Genomic DNA, 18,895 nt, shown 5'->3' on the forward strand with positions numbered 1-18,895 from the left:
TCTAGTCTTTAAAAGCAGGCATGCTGGATCTTCTCATAAAAGATTTGCTTTGAGAAGTAGGTTGTTAAATTTTTACTAATTAGAGTTCTCCTTCTCAAAACGAGAACAAAATATTTCTTGGTACTGTAAAGTGTGACAAATTGAACTTGGCACATATAACTGGTTCACTAGCTGCCCTTCTGCTAGCCTCTCCATATGGCCTCCTTGACAGGCATTTGCAAATTGTCTGTATGAAGCAGTATATCTATATACAAATTGAGGTTTAATGCATTTTCCATTTCCCACAAGGTAAGGATAGAATACACTGTTTCTAGAAATTATCTTCTGAAGGATAATTTACTGTATATTTTATCTGTAGTAAAATAATGGCCACAGTTAATCTGCACTTATTGCATGTATCACCATAAGGACCATAAAGCGTTCAATGTGAAGCACCAGAACACTTGTCATATGAAATGCACATTCACAGGAAGAAGCATTTTCATGGTTTTGATTTGACCCTGGATCATACCATGCACAAAAAGAGAGAACACACTAGCTTGCTTGCTGAAATAGGAAACATTCACTAGCCAGTTTGTGAAAGACTCTGAGAATTTGAGGTCAGAACAGATAGAGCTTAGCAAACTCCTGCAGCTTGGTGAAAAGGTGGGAAGCAGCACATCCAATTCTCCTTTTGTCTTCGTGGCTGCACTCAGTCAACTCCTCTTCAGCAGCTTCCTCAATTTCCCCTCTTGGGACTCTCTCCATTTCACTTCTTCTTCACCTGACTATCCAGTTCTGTACAACCTCCCACACTCAAACCCAGCGGCACCCAACCCAGTTTCCAGTAGCTCCTTCCTCGAGTGCTGGACATCCTTTACTCTCATCCTTTACTCCGTCCTCGGTGGAGATATACACATTTGATGCTGTTCTCCTTCCAGACCCTGCTGCATAACCTCTGGGCACGACTTTCCACAGCCCTGCGCGCTGCCCACGGGCACAAACCCAGCGCAGCATCTCCAGCTCTTTCAGCAAAATTCAGAAGTGAAGGTCACCCCAGCGCTTGCCCTGAGTTTCCAGGGTGCCCCGCAGCCAGACCTGTCGCTACCTGTTGCCTCTCAGTGGGCCCCGGTGCGCTCCCGGGCGGCCCCGCTTCCCCACTGCCCTTCCCACCCGGGACACGCGTCGTGCCCTGGAACCAGCACCAACGCCGCGGCCACTCGTGCGTAGCCGCCCGGGCTGCGGCTGGGGCGGGGAGCGGCGCGGCGAGGCCGGGGGCGGAGCGGAGCGGAGCTTCCTTCGCCGCTTCCTGCCGCCGCTGCGCCNTGCCGGCGGCGCCCGCGGCAGCGCTGTCCGGCTCTTCTCCCGCCGGGCTGGTGCCCAACTGCGGCTCGTGTTGGGTCGCCGGGACGAGCTGCTGGTGGCGACCGCCCGCTGTCGGTGTGGAGCGGGTTAACCCTGCCGAGACATGAGAACGGCAGCGCCGGGCCGCCTCCGTGAGCCACAGCGCGTCTCTCGGTGTGTTGGACTGAGGGCAGTCGGTAGCAGCGCCTGTGGCCGGGTTGAGCGTTCGGCACGGTCACTTGGCGTAGGGAGCGGGCTGCGTGTGCCGGCCTGCCGCCGCCGCGGCCTCAAGTGCGGTGTTCGGCGGGCGCGGAGCCGTCCGTGCCCGGGGATTAAATGACAGCCCGCTGCCGGTCTTTACGGTTAGCCTGAGACGTGGTATTCTAGACCTATAGCTGCAACTCTCCACGTTTTGTTTATTACTGGGATTCTTTGGTTTTGGGGTTTGTTTTGTTTTGTTTTCTTTTTCTTTCTTTTGCTGTCATTTGTCGTTTACTTTAGGACTTTGTCCTGCCTTTGCTGTACCTGTGTTGCTACTTGCACTATTAAACAGGATATGCACAACAGCATGTTAAACATATGTGCAGTAGAATGAAGACATCAAGTAGAAGCATGTGGCAATAGCTGCTGATGTAGCACTGTATTCTAGTTGCATGTCATCTTTAACTACAAGTATTTCCCAATTCCATTAAATAATCCTCTCATGCAAGCATAAAGAACAGACTTGTACTTAAAGGATTCTTTCTGCTCTCATTTTCATTTCTGTTTTAAAATAGAAGCATAGTAATGGCTCAAGCATGTGCAAGCTTGAAGCAGATTATGCCTTTGTGAAATTGTTCCCGTGTTTACTACATTTGTAAATATTTTGTCATATTTCTCCATGAAATATTGAAGAACTGGTGCTCTGTAGCTTTATTTCTGTGAGATTCATAGAAGTGCAGCTAATGTCTCAGGGGTTCCGTTTTGAGCATCAGTTGTAGATCGAGGACAAGTTGTTCCACTTCAGACATGCCATCAAAGCAAACTGGGGCAGTCTGTGTGGAGGAAGAAAATGGAATTAAATTTTTTGTTCTTGATGGCAAGACTTGGACTTTCAAAGAGCTCAAACTAGTAGTTAATTACTGTTTTATCTGTTCTACCCTCACTGATACCAACTTCCACAACACCCTTCCAGAATAGATGGGAAATTGTGGGCAGCCATTGTCTTCCTTTATTTTCTCCAACTCAGCCCTTTAGGCAGAGGTACAGCAGGAGCCTTAGCTTAAAGTATTGTCTTGTGTGGGTTTCAGCCTTCTGTCTCACACACATGCTTCAACCACAGTTCCTTTTTTATTTCTTTGAATTCACAGAATGAGCATTTCTCCAAAGTTCATCCTTTGCTCATATTGCCCTTCATTTTCTGTTGCGACATCTTGGGCTGCTTTTTCCCCAGTTTTTGGCCACATGGTTGTCCTGGCAAGGTACTGTGAGTTCACTGGTTACTTTCCAGCTGTTTCAGTTCTTGTGCCCTCAGATTTTCTGTCACAATGATACAGTAATGTTGTTTGTATCATGGGAATGCACAGTCTGTCATCTGACTGCCTTTTTGCATACAAAGTTTTACCTTGCAAGCCAATATCATTAGTTATAAGTTATGGCTCTTTTTATGGTACTTAGGTGGTTATTGTTTTATCAAGGATGAATTTTCTAGAAAGACCTATGTTGGACCACACATGCATCTTCCCAGATGTTTTCTCCTTTTGATATATTATAAAAAAACCCCAAACATTTAATGTGGGATAGAGAACATAAACAAAAGTTACAGTTTGCTTTATGGGGCTGGGTATTGCCAGGTATATCTGAAATTTTCCATAAAACTTTGCTGTAACATACTAGCAAAAAATATGTCATCAAAATGCTACTCTTTTTACTCACTTAGAGTTTTAATATACTCTAGTCATAAACCCAGTTACAGTGTCTTTTCAGTTTTGCTCCTGGACATATCTGGCTTCTGTTCATCCTCAGAGGTTATTTTTCTATGGCAGGTGATTTTAGAAGGAAATCCAAGGGGGATTGTGGAGGATACAAACATGAAAGTTGGTAGAACATGCTTGGCATGAGCAGCTGGCTGAAGTACATTACTGAAAGTGAGAGAGGCTATGAGATTTTTACTGTCACTTGGAAGGTTGTATCTAGCAGTCCAAAGGCTCCATCTCACTCCTTGCTCCAAAAGTACATCGGTGTCTCACCCTTTTTAGGACTGTAATACAATGTCAGGATTGGCGTTTGAGCTCCAGTGACAGTGTAGGATGTGTGATGTGCCTTTGGGCTAGGAAATCTTGGAGATGATGCTTTCAGAATTTCAGATGACATTTTCCAGGGGAAGAAGCTTCGCTGCCACTACCAGTCAGCAGTTCTGGTCCTTTTACTGTTCTCTCAGGCAGCGGGGGCTTGTTTTCCGCAAAGGTTTCGGTGGCTGTCAGAGCGCTGAGCCTTCTGGCCTGCTGATGGGTGACACTGCCCAGCTGCTGACCGTGATGGATGTGGTGCCTCTTTTGATTGGGTGACACTTGGCCTAGTGGCGAGCAAGGCAAAATGCCACAGGTAATGCTCGGAAGAGAGGTCCGAAATGTATCAACTTGTGGCTTACATCAAAACATGTAGCAGTTCTGCGGAGGATCTGGCATTACAGATCCATACAGGGACCTTTCACAGATGTGTTTCAAAGCATCTTAGGACTTAATTTGCACATCTGTGCTGTTCCTTCACCCCTTTGGTGCAAGGCTGCTGTTTACAGCTGGGCAGTTCTGTACAGTCATATGAAAATGCTAATTTTTCCCAGTAATCAGTGTGGGCTCTGCCCTTTCAGTGTGACCCAGGTTTTTCTTTGCCTAGCAATGTAAAATGATACAATTTTAACTTGAAAGTTTGACAAGTAGTGAGACAGCTGGAATTAGGCTGCCTCAGATGAATTAAGGGATTGAGGTAAATGTATTTGCCCCAGCTTCTTTGAATTCAGGTGCTCACTGATGAAATAATTAACAATACTGGTTTCACAGCTAATGGACAGTCCTATGGGGACAATATTGCCCATATCCAAAATAGTACCTGGAGATTTTCTGTAGACTCACTTGGCTACATTTCATAGGGTCAGTAGGCTTAGATAGGCTGGTGGGTTTTGCATTATTTTTATCTTGTTTGCATTCTAGTAATGCAACTGTAATCCTCCTAGTTAATTGAGAATCAGAAAAACATTGTAATAGGTATTACACAGATAAGAACAAAAATGTGTCACTTGTTTGAAAGAGCTCGCACCCTAATTATAAGAGGAGGGGAAAAGTGGGTCTAGGCAAATGGAAGCAGTGATATGATATTAATCTGTGCAGCAGGTTATTTCTCTAACATACTGGTGGTCTGGTCAGTGTTTCTTATAAGCATCATGGTGAAGGTACATGAGGAGACTCACTAAGTATGGGAAGACTCACTAAGGTGACACATTTCAATGTTTAATAATTGAACTGTAGACATTCTAGAAGGAGGGACTCATCTTTCAAGTGAGAAGTGCAAGATGGAAGATAGGAAAAGATTTTGGGAAGTGGAGACAGTGAAGACAGTTTGTTTTTCAACTCTCTTGCATAAAAATGTTGTGAAGAGGAATAACTTGTTTGGTTGGTTGGGTTGGGTTGGGTTGGTTTGGTTTCCCAAGGAAAAGTGATTTTTAGTTCATAATAGCCTTGTAACTTTCATTGGTCTTAGCTCTACTGAATTACTGTAAAATGTAAATTTTAAAAAAATAGCAGTTACTTATTTTAGAAACAACATTCAACTCTTGTAAGTATCTAAATATATACTTTATGAAGAGGGTAAATTTCTAAATATAGGAATATTAATGCTGTTAAATATAGACTGTATCAAGCATATCTTAAACTTAAAATAGTCTAGGCACACCATAGATTTAACTTAACAAATTCAGCAAATTGATTTTTGGCACTATGTCAAATCTGAAGCTTTTAAAATTAGATAGGCATATCATTCTGTTCCTTTTGAAGTGGTTTGTTCTTTCTAGAATGGTGAAAATGAGCAGTTGAGTGAGGAGGTTTTGGTCTTAATCAGCTTTTTGTAGGAAGATTGACATTAGGAGTCTTTTAAGAAGTAAGAAGACAGCTGAGAATAGCTAGTGATAGTGATGATTACACTTCAAACTCTTGTGTGCTGAGCTCAAAGAATCTGAACATGTTTGGCAAGGATTAGTTCTTAGTTTTGTGCAAAATAATTTTTTAAAAGAAAAAGGTTTAGGGTTTTTTAACCTAACTTTTTATATATTTTTTTTTTTCCCCTCAAGGACACTGCATAATTTCTACTTAAGATTTTTACCGTGTGCCAAGTAGAGATGAGGGTAGAGCTAACATACCCTCTAAACTCAGGTTTTTCTACCACAAAAATCAGTGGTTTTTTATTTGTCAGATTCATTAGTCAAATATTGTGTGCACCATGACTTGATTTTATATGTATGAAATGAAAACTTAAATGTATTTGTTTTTTCATCACAAAAGAAAACTTCAAGCGAAGATTCACGGTGACCTCTTTCTGCATAGGAAAAGGAGGAGAGTCTGTCCCCTTTAGGATACTCCATAGTTGGTGGCTGTAGACAGAAAATTCTCATTGGACATATTAAAAAAATATCAGAATGGGTTGGAAAGAGGCAAATCATGAGAATACTTCCATGATTTTTAATCTTCAGCGTGTCAATTTTGTCTGAATTGTTCTTTTCTCTTTTGCCTGCTTGTCCTGAATGGCTTGTGCCTATGGCCAACAATAAGCTATAGAGCATCCCTTTTAGTTTTTTCTTAGCTATATTTTAAGCTTTCTTGAGTCTGTTTGTTCAGGATTTTCATTTCAACAAAATCTCAAATCTTTTATTTCCCATAAACTGAAATATTTTTGAGAGGTTATTTCTGAAGCATCCTAAGTTTCTTCCTCATTTAACTCAAATATAATAATCAAATTTCTGGCATAAACATTCTGATTTTGAAATTGTGTTAGTTGATGTTGATCATGTTTTTATTAAATGGGATCTTTAATTTGTAATGTTTTCAGTCCTTGAATGTCCTGGAAAAGGGCAGGCAGTACTCCATATACACTTGCATCGTAGATCATGTGGAGTAGCTCATTGCTCGTACCCTTCCATCACACTTCTGTGCTTTTCAAAATCAGGCACAAACCCTAGCTGTCTAGGTCCTTGGTATGCTCTGGTTTTTCCAAGAGCTCACAGGTCAGTAACCATTGTCTGATGGATGTCCATCTGTGTGTATGTCCATGAAAAGTAATTAATCTAATGGTCCGTGTTGTCTTTTCCTCTGCCTGCTCTTAGTGAAAGGAGACTGAAAAGTGTCTGGGCTGTGCAGTGTGGGTGCAGCTTCTTATGCCAGTGTTCATTTCGCATGCCATGTTGATTAGGTTGGGCTTGAAGTGCCATGCTTTCAGTCATTGTGGGAATCAGCTGACGCTGTTTTTTCCCCGTGTCTTGAGGGTCCCTAGGATATGGGTCCAGCAGTGGGCTGTGTTTGCCCTGATCCAGGTCGTATCACCTGTGCTATGGGCCACACGTAGGAAAGACATGCTTGTATTTCAGCTGGTTGGGCCCACAATTATTCACTGGAACTCTCTAAGCGTACTGATACAAAGATGACTTTCATTGGGGTGAAGTCTGTGCTTTGGACAGTCTTACATAATCTGTCCAAAGAGATCAAAATTGTTATGCTGAAATGAACTCATAGATTGTTTATGTCAATGTTGAATCACCTAAACACAACTATGTTCCTTTAGGGAGGACATTTTTGCTGTCTTTGCTATTGACTCTTTGCATAATTTAGTGTAAGGTCTTGTGTTTTCTCACAGCAGCTCTGTTGGCCCTACTGTTTGATGAATGTCTTGATGAATCTTGTGCTCAGTTAAGTGGCAGTGTGACAAGTGGTGATGGGTAGTTTCATGTGAAACTGCCATGGCAGAAAGATCTGAAGTTGTTTGAGCCTCCTCGTGTTCTAGGGATGCCAGGTTGCATGGCTTTTGATGGACACTAGGTGTGCTAACATCTATTGAACATATATAGTCAGGAGCTGGAATATTTAGACCTTTCTTAATGTATGAATAGAAATTGTGAAACCATGAAATCAGTAAAGCTGAATTCAGTGGCGCCGTTCACTTGCATGTCTAAGCCTTATAAGTATAGGAAAATTTGAAATTTGTAATTTAGGAACATCATGTTATTTAATATAGTGTAAACTAATTTCTGTGTAAATGTAGCATTTTGTAAAAAAAATGTGCTGTGTTTTGAAGGCTTGAGGAAACATGAAGCTGTTAATGCAAGGAAGCAGTGACTAAAGATTTCTTTTATACTATACAAAAATGAGACTTGTCCAAAGCAAATCTCTCATGGGTAGGTTCATGCAGAAAACCTCTAGCACTAGCAGTGTGTAGGGATGTAGGGCAGATGCAGAAACATCTATCCAAATGTGTAGGAACCTGGAACAGGAGCTCAGTGGTACAGATTGCCTGCTTTGCTTCAGGGAAGGCTGTTCAGATATCAGTGGTGGTGATGCTCTAATATCAATATTGATGACTGTTCTGCTGATTGGCTTAGTGGATAAGTAAGGAGAGAGAATATTGAATTCAATATACAATATACTGGTTGATTCCTGTGTCTCTCAGAGCTTCAGAAATACAAATGTCTAAATGCATGTACAGAAAAGATTAAAAAATCTCAAATAGACAAACTTGCTAAACCTTGGCCAACTTAATTAATTGATCTGTAGTAAGAATATACCTTTTGCTATTCCCAAATGTAGGGCATTTTAGAGGTTTCCTATACCTAAATGCAGTAGTACAGTTGAAAATCTTTGGTCCTGGTGGCTCAGGTGACATTATTAGCCTGTTTCTGGTACACAATAAGATGTCATTTTATTTCTGAACGGAATGGCTCACATGTGTGCAGTGTGTGAGTATTTGACTATTTTACATTCGTATGCTTTGTATGTGAAAACAAAAATCTGGTTTTATGAACCACACCATTAAAAGACAAACTGTAAACTAAGCCCCAGCTGCTGTCTGTATGGTGCACAACTACAGTCCTTCAGTGGATTCACATTTGGATTTTGCTTAAATGACTGGTATGCTGAAATCTCTAATGGTTATTTTTCAAGTTTACTGGCAAATATCTATGCTTTAATTCTGTTCCTCATAGGACTCCTTGATTAATGACACACATTTCCTTTGAGAGACTTCATCTTTATGGATTCTCTAGTGTTTAGTAGAGGGATCAGTTTGCACTCCAGTCAGTCATCCCTTGTAGGATAGAACACTTTTATCAGATTTGGAAGACTTTTTTATTTTCTTACACTGTTTGAAATTGCTCAAAAACCTTTAGGGAATGTGCCAAGGGTAAATAATGACTGAAACCTTTCATAAGTGATAGATTTTAAGGAAGAGAAACATTTATTTTGATCAAGTTTTTCTGGTATGTTGTGGTTGTAATAACTTACTTTGCAATAACAAAAATAAAGAAAATCTCAATACCTCAAATATTTAACACCTCTGCCTAGAAGTGAATGTGCATGTGTCCCTTTTTCCTACAGCTACAATTCATAGTAGTCTAACTGGTGTTGTGACATTTCTAAGACTTCATTCCTGACACATTCATACTCCTTGTTACACAAAGCTGGCACTAGACCAAGCCTGAAACTGTGTGTGTGATGTTCAAATGTGTGATTGGATCTTGTGCTTTTAGAGTTCAGACTTGCTGCACTCAGTGAAACATTTCAATGAACAATAACATTACCTTTGTTTGTCTTTCCTAGTAAGCAACAGATGCGGGTGAAAGATCCATCAAGGACCAACCCTGAGAAGCCGAAGAGAAGCAAAAGGCCTAACAGGCCACAGGATGAGGACTCTTCAGATGATATTTCAGGTGAGTACATAGGGTGATGTTTGCCCTGAGGTTGCGGGCTAATAGCTTCCATGTTGACTGATGAAAACCACAAATCATTGCTACCATGAAATACTTTTTTCTTGCTTGAATTTATAACAGAAATATCCCCAGTCAAGTGTTTATGACGTGATCAGTTGTTACACTGCATGACTTCCCTGAAGGGCTGGAGAGTTGGTTGGTCTTCAGTGACAACCTCTCCATGTGAGGTCAGGCAGGAGGCTGTGTGGCTGAACAGGGAGCTTCCAGCTGAGCTCAGAGGGAAAAAGGAATGGCAGAGAGGGTGGAGGCAGGTTTGGGCTGCCTTTGCAGAGGTCTGGAGTGTGCAGGATTAGGGATTAGGTAAAGCAGCTTCAGTTAGAATTGGATCTGGTGAGGAGTGTAAAGAGTAAGATGAGCCTTTATGGATACAGTGGCTGTAAAATGAAGACTAGGGTGAGTGCAAACCTGCTGTGTGAGGGGGCAGGGGTTCTGGGGACACAGGATGTGGGAAAAGGCTGAGGAACTCAGCCTTTGCTTCTGTCTTCGCATGTAAACTCTGCACCTCTCTGGCTTCTGACCTTAATGGCAGACTCTGGGATATAAACATTGCCCAGGGTAGAAGATTGAGAACTGTTAAATGAACTGAACGCACACAAGTCCGTGGGGTCAGATAGAATGCATCTGAAAATGCTGAGAAAACTGGTTGATGTAATCGTGAAGCTGTGCTCTGCCATCTCTTTATGGCAACAAATTGAGGAGGCCAGCTGACAAGCAGGAGGATAGGTCTGCCATTCAGAGTGACTGACTGGCTGGAGGAATGGGCAGGCAGAAACTTCTCAGTGTTCAGCACCAGCAAGTGGAGAGTTTGGCACCTGGGCATAACTATATGCCATTACAGGGTGGGAATTAAGGCAGCTTTGCAGAAAAGGTCCTGAGGGTCCTAATGCACACACAGAATAAAACCAAGCTGTGCTGTTTGTGCCTACTGTAGGCAGGATTGTATTAATGAGAGCATGGGGCAGGCAGATGATTCTTTCCATCTTTTCAGCACTTGTGGGATTTCATTGGGAGAACCATGCCCAAGCTGTGGGCTCTCTCTTACAAGAAAGCCTGACTTGTCAGTGAGGCCAGTGGTTCACCCCTTCCATGTTTTTAAGGAGATTGAGAACATGATGTGGAAAGAGGGGCTGAAGGGAATGTCTTTGTTTAGCCAAAGGAGTGAAAGTATAATTTCTTTCATTGACTGCCTGATGGTAGTTACAGAGAAGGCAGAGCCAGATTCTTGTAGGAAGTCCACAATGAGAGGACTAAAGGCAACAGACCAAAGTTAGGGCATGAAAAATTTGACTAGGTGTGAGGAAATTTATTTTATATTCACTCTGAAGGTGGTCAGACAGAAACCTGATTTTCTAGTGAGTTGGTGAAGCATCAGTCCTTGAAGATACTCAATTCTCAGCTGAACAAAGCCATGAGCAAGCAGATCTACATTAATATTTGGCAGTGCTTTAAGTGAGGGTTTGGACAAGATGGCCTTCAGAGGTTACTTCAAATTTAGCTTATTCTGTGATATAATGGAATTTGTGCAAAAAAATATGACAGAGAAGAATGGTTGATATTCACATTCAGATTGAGCAGTTGTAGTAGGGAGGCATAGGTATTTGAAAATCTTTCTTTATGGATTGAAAAGAGGCCAATGGCCTATGTTGTTATATGCAAAAATAGATTTATCTATTATTTTATTTTCAAAAAACGGGGAAATTAGTTTTGTACAAAAGTAATCCTTGTACTTTTGCACAAACTAGTTTATCTGGTTTTAAGAGGTGGCATTTATTGACTTGAAAAGAATTTCCATTACGGAAAGACTGAAAGAGATTCCTTCATAAAATTCAGTATGTGGGGAGCAGCTGGCTGATCTTTCCTACTTTAATTCTTTGCTGTTTTTTTTACCTGCTGCTGTATTAATTGAAGATTGTGGTCTTTCAGTGTACATGTGCTGTCTTTGGTAGCTGTTATTTTGGATGGATAAAAGCAAGAATGTGTTGTTTTCTGTAGGGCTGACCTGCCAGCACGTGGGCCAGGCAGTGGATGTGCATCATGTGAAGAGAGCGGTGGCTCAGAGCGTGTGGTCAGTCTGTGCGGAATGCCTGAAGGAGAGGCGGCTCAGCGATGCTGAGCCCGGGGCACCTTCAGACATCTGGCTGTGCCTCAAATGTGGCTTTCAGGTAAGCACGTGTTGCAGAGGTGGAGTTCCTAAAGGATGTGTTGTGGATCCTTGTCTGTTTGGCATCTCATTGCTCATCATCCAGAGGAGCAGTGTGACGCAAGTGCTTAGTGTGAGAGTCCCTGCTTCAGCTTCCTCGGGAAATGGGGTGTGACCTTATGTTCCTGTTCATTTTTGGCAGTGTTTAGGGTTAGCTTTATGTGTCACAGTGCGGTGTGGCATCACGACTAGTGATGGTCCTGCCTTTTCTCTGTTCTTAGCTGCATCCTCTTGCCACTTACAGAGAATTGGCTCTGGGAACTGTGTGGCTGCAAAATGCATCCGTTTAGCTGGCTCCTCTGGCAGAAGTTCCCATAAATAGGAATTAATAAAAAACCAAACGTATGTTGCTGAATGAACTTGGGCTATGGACACTCAGTTGCTAGATTTGACTGAAACCAGGGAGAAAGGGCTATGCTGGGGTGAGAATGCTGCTCCTGTGGCAACTAGCCATTAGAATGGATCAGTTATAATGTCAAACCGTGGCCTTGGAGTTCAAAATGGCAGATCCTGACCCCAAGGGCTTTCACAGATTTCTGCCCTGGGACTGAAGTAAAGAAAAAAAATTTTAATTGATACAGCAAAATTCAGTTTATGGGCAGTATCAGGCTTGGTTCAGCCAATACTTGCCAGAAAAAAAGCATGTCATGATTTTCTTGGAATTTCAGTAGGTTTCACTATAGAAAACTACTTTCAGTACGTTTTACTATAGAAGCCAGCTCCTACCAGTACAATATGAACAGATTTGATTTTTCAAAGAAACATGCTATTCATAGGGTTCAGAATATAGTTAACTAGATCTGAGGAGGACTCATATATCTTGTTTGAAAAATTTCTCTTAAGGAGGGCTTTTAAAAGGAGTTAATTTTGTGTGCTTCTCCATGTTCGTGCTGTTAACAGCTTCTAAAACTTATGCTTATTCAGAGACCAGTCCTAAATCTAAGTCCCACTCTGTTAATACTTGAACCATTGCAAATGCTTTCTCTTGAAATCGCTGTATATAAATAGTGTGTTCTTTGTAGTACAAAGAACAGCAGCTTTGTAGTACAGAGCACTTCATGTGCTTTTTTCATTTGCTGTATGGAATGCATTTGACATTCTTGAGCAGTGAGGGTTACCTATGCTGTCCTCTTCCTTGATATTCTGTGGACCAAATATGCTACATAGTTGTTTCCTTCACAATTACTAGAGCATTCTTTCTTTTGTGAATGGTATAGTTTTTTGTATGTTGATATTTATTCAATACTTATCCAAAAGCTAGGAATTATTTCTATTCAGTTAGAGCAAACTTAATAATTCTCTATATTTTCAAGTGAATTTTCCAAGTAGAAAAGATGAAATAGTAAATTCTTTCAATCCTTATGAATGCTAAATAAGTAGGGCAGAATAGCTCCTTGTCTAGTTTTGAAAAGTGGAGTTTTTGTAGTGTATTTACTAATAATACAGTCTTTTCCTTGTTCCCTTTCCCTCCCCCCTCTTACTGGGTTGATGTGTCCATTTCTAGGGATGTAGTAAGAGTTCAGAAGGCCAGCATTCTCTGAAACACTTCCAAACTGCACGCACAGAACCTCATTGCATCGTTATCAACCTCAGCACGTGGATCATATGGTAAGAATCAGTATGCAGGTGTTTGTGTGTGCCCGTACCTAAGGACTTCACGTAACTTAAGGCAGTGTCTTCTCATGATAAAGAATGATTCTGACAGATAAAATTAATGCTTTCTATAGAGGAAAGGTAGGTTTTTTAGAGGCAATATGTGTTTGTCCTTTGTTTTCTCTGAAATTATTTAAATCTGTAAGGACCACAGTGAATTGGGACTGATATAGAAAAGCGTATATGAGATGAGGGAATTCGATTCTATTCCATTTCTTTAGTGTGCAAAATTGAAACGGAGAGCTTAAGTAATTTGTGTAAGGTAGTTTTGGATGTTTGCTAGAGCTGAAATGTGCATGCAGATAGCCCTGAAATCCAGTTTGTATCTTCTTTTGTTTAGGTGTTATGAATGTGATGAAGAGCTGTCAACGCATTGCAACAAGAAGGTTCTGGCTCAGATAGTTGACTTCCTTCAGAAACATGGTGCCAGGGCTGAACCAAGTAAGTTTCACAGCTAGTTTTATCTGGAGTTAATAAGCATTTCAGATTTTGAGTCATGTGAAAAATACAATTGCAAAATTATGTACAATGTGACTATAATGTAATTTATAATTGCAAAGCTACTTGGGGAAGTAATGCCTAGCAAAACATGGTGTCACTTTTTTTTCTACAGTATGATTACATTTTAAAAATATTTTGGACACTATAGGATGGTTTTTCTGAATTTTGTCTTTAACAATGAAAGTTTACTGTAGTAGAGTTGTTATCTTAAATAAGAAAAGGCCATATAAATTAATAAATGAATCATAAATTAACACATAAAAATATATAAAAGTATACATTTTACATTCACTATAAATGAATTTAATTTTCTTGGTATGGATATATAACAGCTTAAAATTTTCAGATTTAAACTTGTTCTCCACAGTGAGCTGGATTTGTTTAAGTGGATTTTCTTGGACTCTGTTGTTGGGTGTAGTATCCATTTTTACTGTTCAGTTTTAATTGATAGAATGGTCATTCCTATTAAAATAAGATAGTATTAAATTATTTTCTTATATTAGGAGCATTCTACACCTTCTCAATATATGTGATGGTGGATAGAACTTTGTATGTGCGGCCCTCAGCTGTCTACTCTTGATAATGTTGATTTTATTAATCTCTGCTGTTACAGGCTTGGCAGCATTTCTGGCTTGTGACTTAGAGAGTGCACTGAATTCCACATTTTCTTCTCAAAACCCACCTTAAGTAAACTTTTAAAACAATTGGTTGCATCCTTTAACAGAAATAATCAACCAGTTAGAAGTGTGAAAGGAGAATGGTTGCCTTACAGAATTACACTAAATATTCTTCTAGCTGAATGTGCATAAATCCTACTGGTTTTAAGAGATGTTACATATTTTTTGAGGGAAAAAATGAAGGGCTGCTTAAAAATACGATATTTTGATCTAGTCACGCGTTGTATATTAAATTATTCAATTTTAATGAATGGATACATTGATACATTTTGCATCTTTTTTCTTGGAGCAGTGAATATATATTGAATATACAATGTGGTTTTACTTCTATTCACAGCTTTAGTTTCAAATTTATGTGTAATAAATGAGTGTTGGAGCTTTCTTGAAAATGAAAATGCTGTGGTGGTTTTTTTTTCAGTTAATGTAATGAAAGCAATTTTATTCCATTATTGTGCTGCTGGATAAGGCTTTCTGAGTGATACAACTCTGTGCCTCTTGGTTTAGACTCTTAATTTGTGGAACTTCAAAGCATCTAAACTTTCAGATTAAGAAGTTTAGAAGTTTTCTGTGAAATGTTTTAAATTAAGCAACTAAAATTGCAGACTAACTCAGGAAAAGTAAGCATATTTATAGCAGAGCAGGGCAGCATGTGTTTCTGCTGTATGTGCATTTGTGTTTAATTTTGGTACTCTGTTTCGAAAATGCTTACATTTCATGTAAATGTTTGCTGATATAACTGGAAACTTTGCTGTAACTGGAACCAAAATAGTATTTTTTTTTGTTTTGTTTAGGGCTTAGACATAGCCTTGCAGGGTGCCTGTCTCTGCAGCAAGTGGTCTGAGAGTGCTAGGGCTGCTCCTGCAGGGCAGCCGCATCTCCCGGTCCATTCTGGGAAAGGGTTGAGGCTCCAGTGCAGGCTTGGATTAATGCATTAAGCGTGTGTGTGTACTTCCAGTGATGTTTTAAAGGTGAAAGTCTGTGACCCTCTCCACTCTGTCTCTGCTGAGCAGTTTGGATTACATTCTGGAAAGCTCTGGTAATGCTGGCCCAAAGATGATTTGTTGGGTTTTCTTGAGTGGCAAGGAAAAGACAGCAAAGCTCTTTGCCCAGGACTCTTGCTTTAGGCCAGGCTCCTTGCTGGAAGAGGCTGGAAAGCAGCCGTGTATTTATAAACGACTGGTGTGCATGACAGGGAACTCCTGACCAGAACTGGCACTCTTGGTTCATTTTGATGAATGACAGACTTGGTGCTTCCTCTACAGAAACCTAAGGATTTTTTTCTTTTCTTTAAATTAGACTACCTTTAGGCATTCTGAAAAAATAAAATCTGAAATTGAAATGTAGTTCATGCTGTTGTCCAGAATACAAAAGTACATGATGTATTACTGTGAAAATTAACTGTACTTTTGGTTTAATTTTTTTTAGTGTAACATTTTATTTCATGTTCCATTGATATTTTCAGTGTAGATATCATTCTTTAAATTATTAGTTGGCAGAGATTTTTAAAATTTATTTTGTGTATTCACACCTTAAAAACATAAGCTAATTAAAAAAAAAAGAAAAATAACTTGTAAAAAAAAAAGTGGTGTAAAACTACAGTTAATTAATATTTCTTGCTTAAAAATCAATTTTGTGCTTTTTTTCCCCATTGCTTTTCCATTTCTTTCTAAAAAAGCAATCAAAGTGAAGACAGTTCTCATAGCAGAATGTGGCACTGTAACAAGAATTCATCTTATGTCTGGATTTCTTTCTGTTGTAACAACTGGTTGGCATGGTGCATCATTAAAATTCAAATAGCATTGTGTAGAAATTTCTGTAGAAATGCAGTATGAACATGGATTAAGTAGCAAATGAGGGCTGCTAGGATTTTTTTTTCGGTTCTCAAAAGTGCAGGATTCATTTAAAGATAAAATGATCGGTTGAAACATGTGAGAGGGTTATATAGATTTCCTAATTAATGCATCTTGGAAAATAAACAAAAGCAAAATGCTTGTCATTTGGTACTAATGTGGTGGAATAGTGTGGCAGCAGGATCCCTGCTTTTCACTCGGCCTCTCATAAAGATTCAACTTCACTTCAGCTGTAAAAATGTGCAAATTACATTACTACTACATGACTGACTTTTGTAATTACATTAAGCGATTGAGATAAATCCCAGAGCTGGGTTCCCAAAAGAATGCTTGCAGCTGTGTGATTTTCACATCTGATCCTATGGTTTGTTGTACCCAGCAATGCCTGCTCTTTTCTTTTTTTTTCCCCCCTTTTTTTTAAGAGGAGTCTGTTTGGTTAAGAGGTCATGTTGGGCACAAGCTGGAAGAAAAAAGCAAGATTGCTTTCTAGGGTGTACCACCCAGAAATTTGTTTTGTGGAGAAGGTTAGCAGGCCGTGATGATTGCCACAGAAAGGCAGGTGCAGTATTGTCCGTGTGGCACACTTGTGAGCTTCACATGGACATAATGCACATGTAGTACACAGGAACCATGCTGAGACATTGCAATCTGTGTGTCTGCTCATTTACTGGAGAAAACAAATTGTTTTGCAGTCTTAAAAGTGAATCTTATGCGTATTTTCCTTTACAAAAGCAAAATTATGTGTTGGTGGAAACATAAGATCGCATACTTTTTATAGAGCAGTTAATTAAATTGGTTTGTGTGGCAATAGAATAGGAAGGAAGAAGATATATTCTCGAATGTTGTAGTTAAATTTATTGTTGGGAGGGACAAGCAGAGGAACGAGGTTTTGCTGATAAGTTCAGCTGCCTGGATTTGCCTGTAAGTGAAAGTTAGAAACTTGATTTTTGTTTTGATGGCTATAACTAATGTATAAAAATAGACAAAATTTTACAATGCATGTGAGAGTTGTAGATTTGTATGGAAAAACAGGTAGTGTGATGAATAACTTTGCAGATTTGCATTCTGCTGTGGATATTAGCAGTTGACAAAGGAACATATTTAAAAAGTGGTGTTCTTTCTTAAGTGACTTTTACATGTAGTTTGGAGTCATAGAAGACCATTCTATCTACTTAAAATTAACTAGCAAAATAAAACAGATTAAATTGATTCTCTGGATCTGAAAATACACTTTGGCAAAAAGACATTTTTGTTATTGGTGAGAAATTTTCTTTCAAATTTGCTTACTTGCTAGTAAGCTCCTTGCAAAGGAATGAAAACTGAATCATTGGCAAAAACATTTTTTTAGGCATTCTGTCGTTTTTAACTACAGATTCTCACCTTTCCTGTCCATGTACTTATTTACTTGTGAGGTGTAACACAGGTCACCTGAGCAAAGAGGATCAAAAGCAGTCCTTGGATAGGTTGCTCTTCCACACTATGCAGATGTCTTTTCTAGTTTATAACATTGTGACAAGACTCAGAGAAATAAAATTACAGTTTATAGTCTTTGATTTGTAGGGTTGTAACACTACTAGTGAAATTCAGCTTTTAAAATGTAAACCTAGTGACCATTTCAGAAGAAAACCAGGCTGTTTTTCTAAAGGTTGGATTCTAATTGTTGTACAGTGTTGAAAAAAAAATCTAAATTTTTTAGATAAAAAAGAAGTGCCAGACAATTTAGTAGCATTTCATAATACAGCAAGATGAGAACTTGGTAAAAGACAGTCTGTTAACCTTGCTTTTACTGTGAAGACCTTCAGCTGAAGTACCAGAGTTGTATTCAATAGAAAAGGCTTGACCTTGGAATAAAAGTATGTATTCCTGGAACCCTTATTTTAATTAAAAAAAAAAAAAAAAGTTGCATTGAAAAGATGAGCAATAGTGCTTACTCCCCTGGCTGAAAAAAAACTTGATGTCATTTATCTTCTTGCTTTCATACCATCTGCACCCCCAGACACAGCTCAGTTTCAGCAAAGGCGGTACGGAAGTCCATGTGTGCTGCAAATGTTTGAAATGCTGGCAAAACAAATTGATAGGGAGCCCACAGTAAGTTTCCCTTTGCAAGTGGATGTGTCAGCACTGTGTGTTTTTGTACACCTGGTGCAGAAAGTGGCTCTGCTTTGTGGAATGAATCGTTGTCCATGCTAATGTTTGCCTTAGGACTCTCAGTCACTGCCCATGAGGCTGGTGCTGAGCAGCTGTGGGACAAAGCAGTGTTCCTGCCTCTGGACAGCTTATGGGATGGGACTGCAGGTGAGTTGAGGAGCCACAAGAAAAGCTGAAGAAAAGAGCAGCAAGAAAAGGGTGCTTTGCAGGCAAGAGCTGTAGCAGAGGAGCAGCTTCTGCTGCCCTTCTTCCCAGAGCTCTGGTGGGAAGGGGGCTTTCTAGCATGGGGGAGAGCAGGGTGGTGTTAGGAAGCTTTGCTGAGTGTGAGGCTGTGTCTATGTACAGAAGCAGCTGGCTGAAGGTTGGAGGTGGATATCACGGTGGAACTAGACGTGGGCACTGACCTGGTGCCTATGGAGAGGTGGTCAGTGCCTATGGGTGTGATGATCTGGGTGGAGAGCTCTGCAGTGGGTTTTGGCAGAGTGCTCAAGTAGAGTGTCTGTGCAGCCAGATACACTTTGTCAAAGGAAGAGAAAGTTCT

The 18,895-nt window shown here is 40.1% G+C and overlaps 1 protein-coding gene across 3 annotated transcripts in view; it reads left to right on the top strand.

Annotated features, from left to right (window-relative positions):
- Positions 1-2,764: 2,764 nt before the first annotated feature.
- Positions 2,765-18,895, top strand: part of USP45 (ubiquitin specific peptidase 45) — a 47,359-nt gene continuing 31,228 nt past the window's right edge. For 2 of the 3 annotated variants that reach the window (XM_041414832.1, XM_041414833.1), the window contains exons 1-4: positions 9,156-9,265; positions 11,318-11,487; positions 13,030-13,133; positions 13,519-13,619. In XM_041414832.1, the coding sequence (XP_041270766.1) occupies positions 9,166-9,265; positions 11,318-11,487; positions 13,030-13,133; positions 13,519-13,619 (475 nt within the window). In that variant the 5' untranslated portion in view covers positions 9,156-9,165. Of the gene's footprint in view, positions 2,784-9,155; positions 9,266-11,317; positions 11,488-13,029; positions 13,134-13,518; positions 13,620-18,895 lie in introns of those variants that run through there. The other variant, XM_041414830.1, reaches the window with a different exon arrangement.

Source organism: Onychostruthus taczanowskii, unplaced genomic scaffold, assembly GCF_017590055.1.
Source record: "Onychostruthus taczanowskii isolate IOZ18803 unplaced genomic scaffold, ASM1759005v1 scaffold48, whole genome shotgun sequence".
Classification (NCBI taxonomy): Eukaryota; Metazoa; Chordata; class Aves; order Passeriformes; family Passeridae; genus Onychostruthus; species Onychostruthus taczanowskii.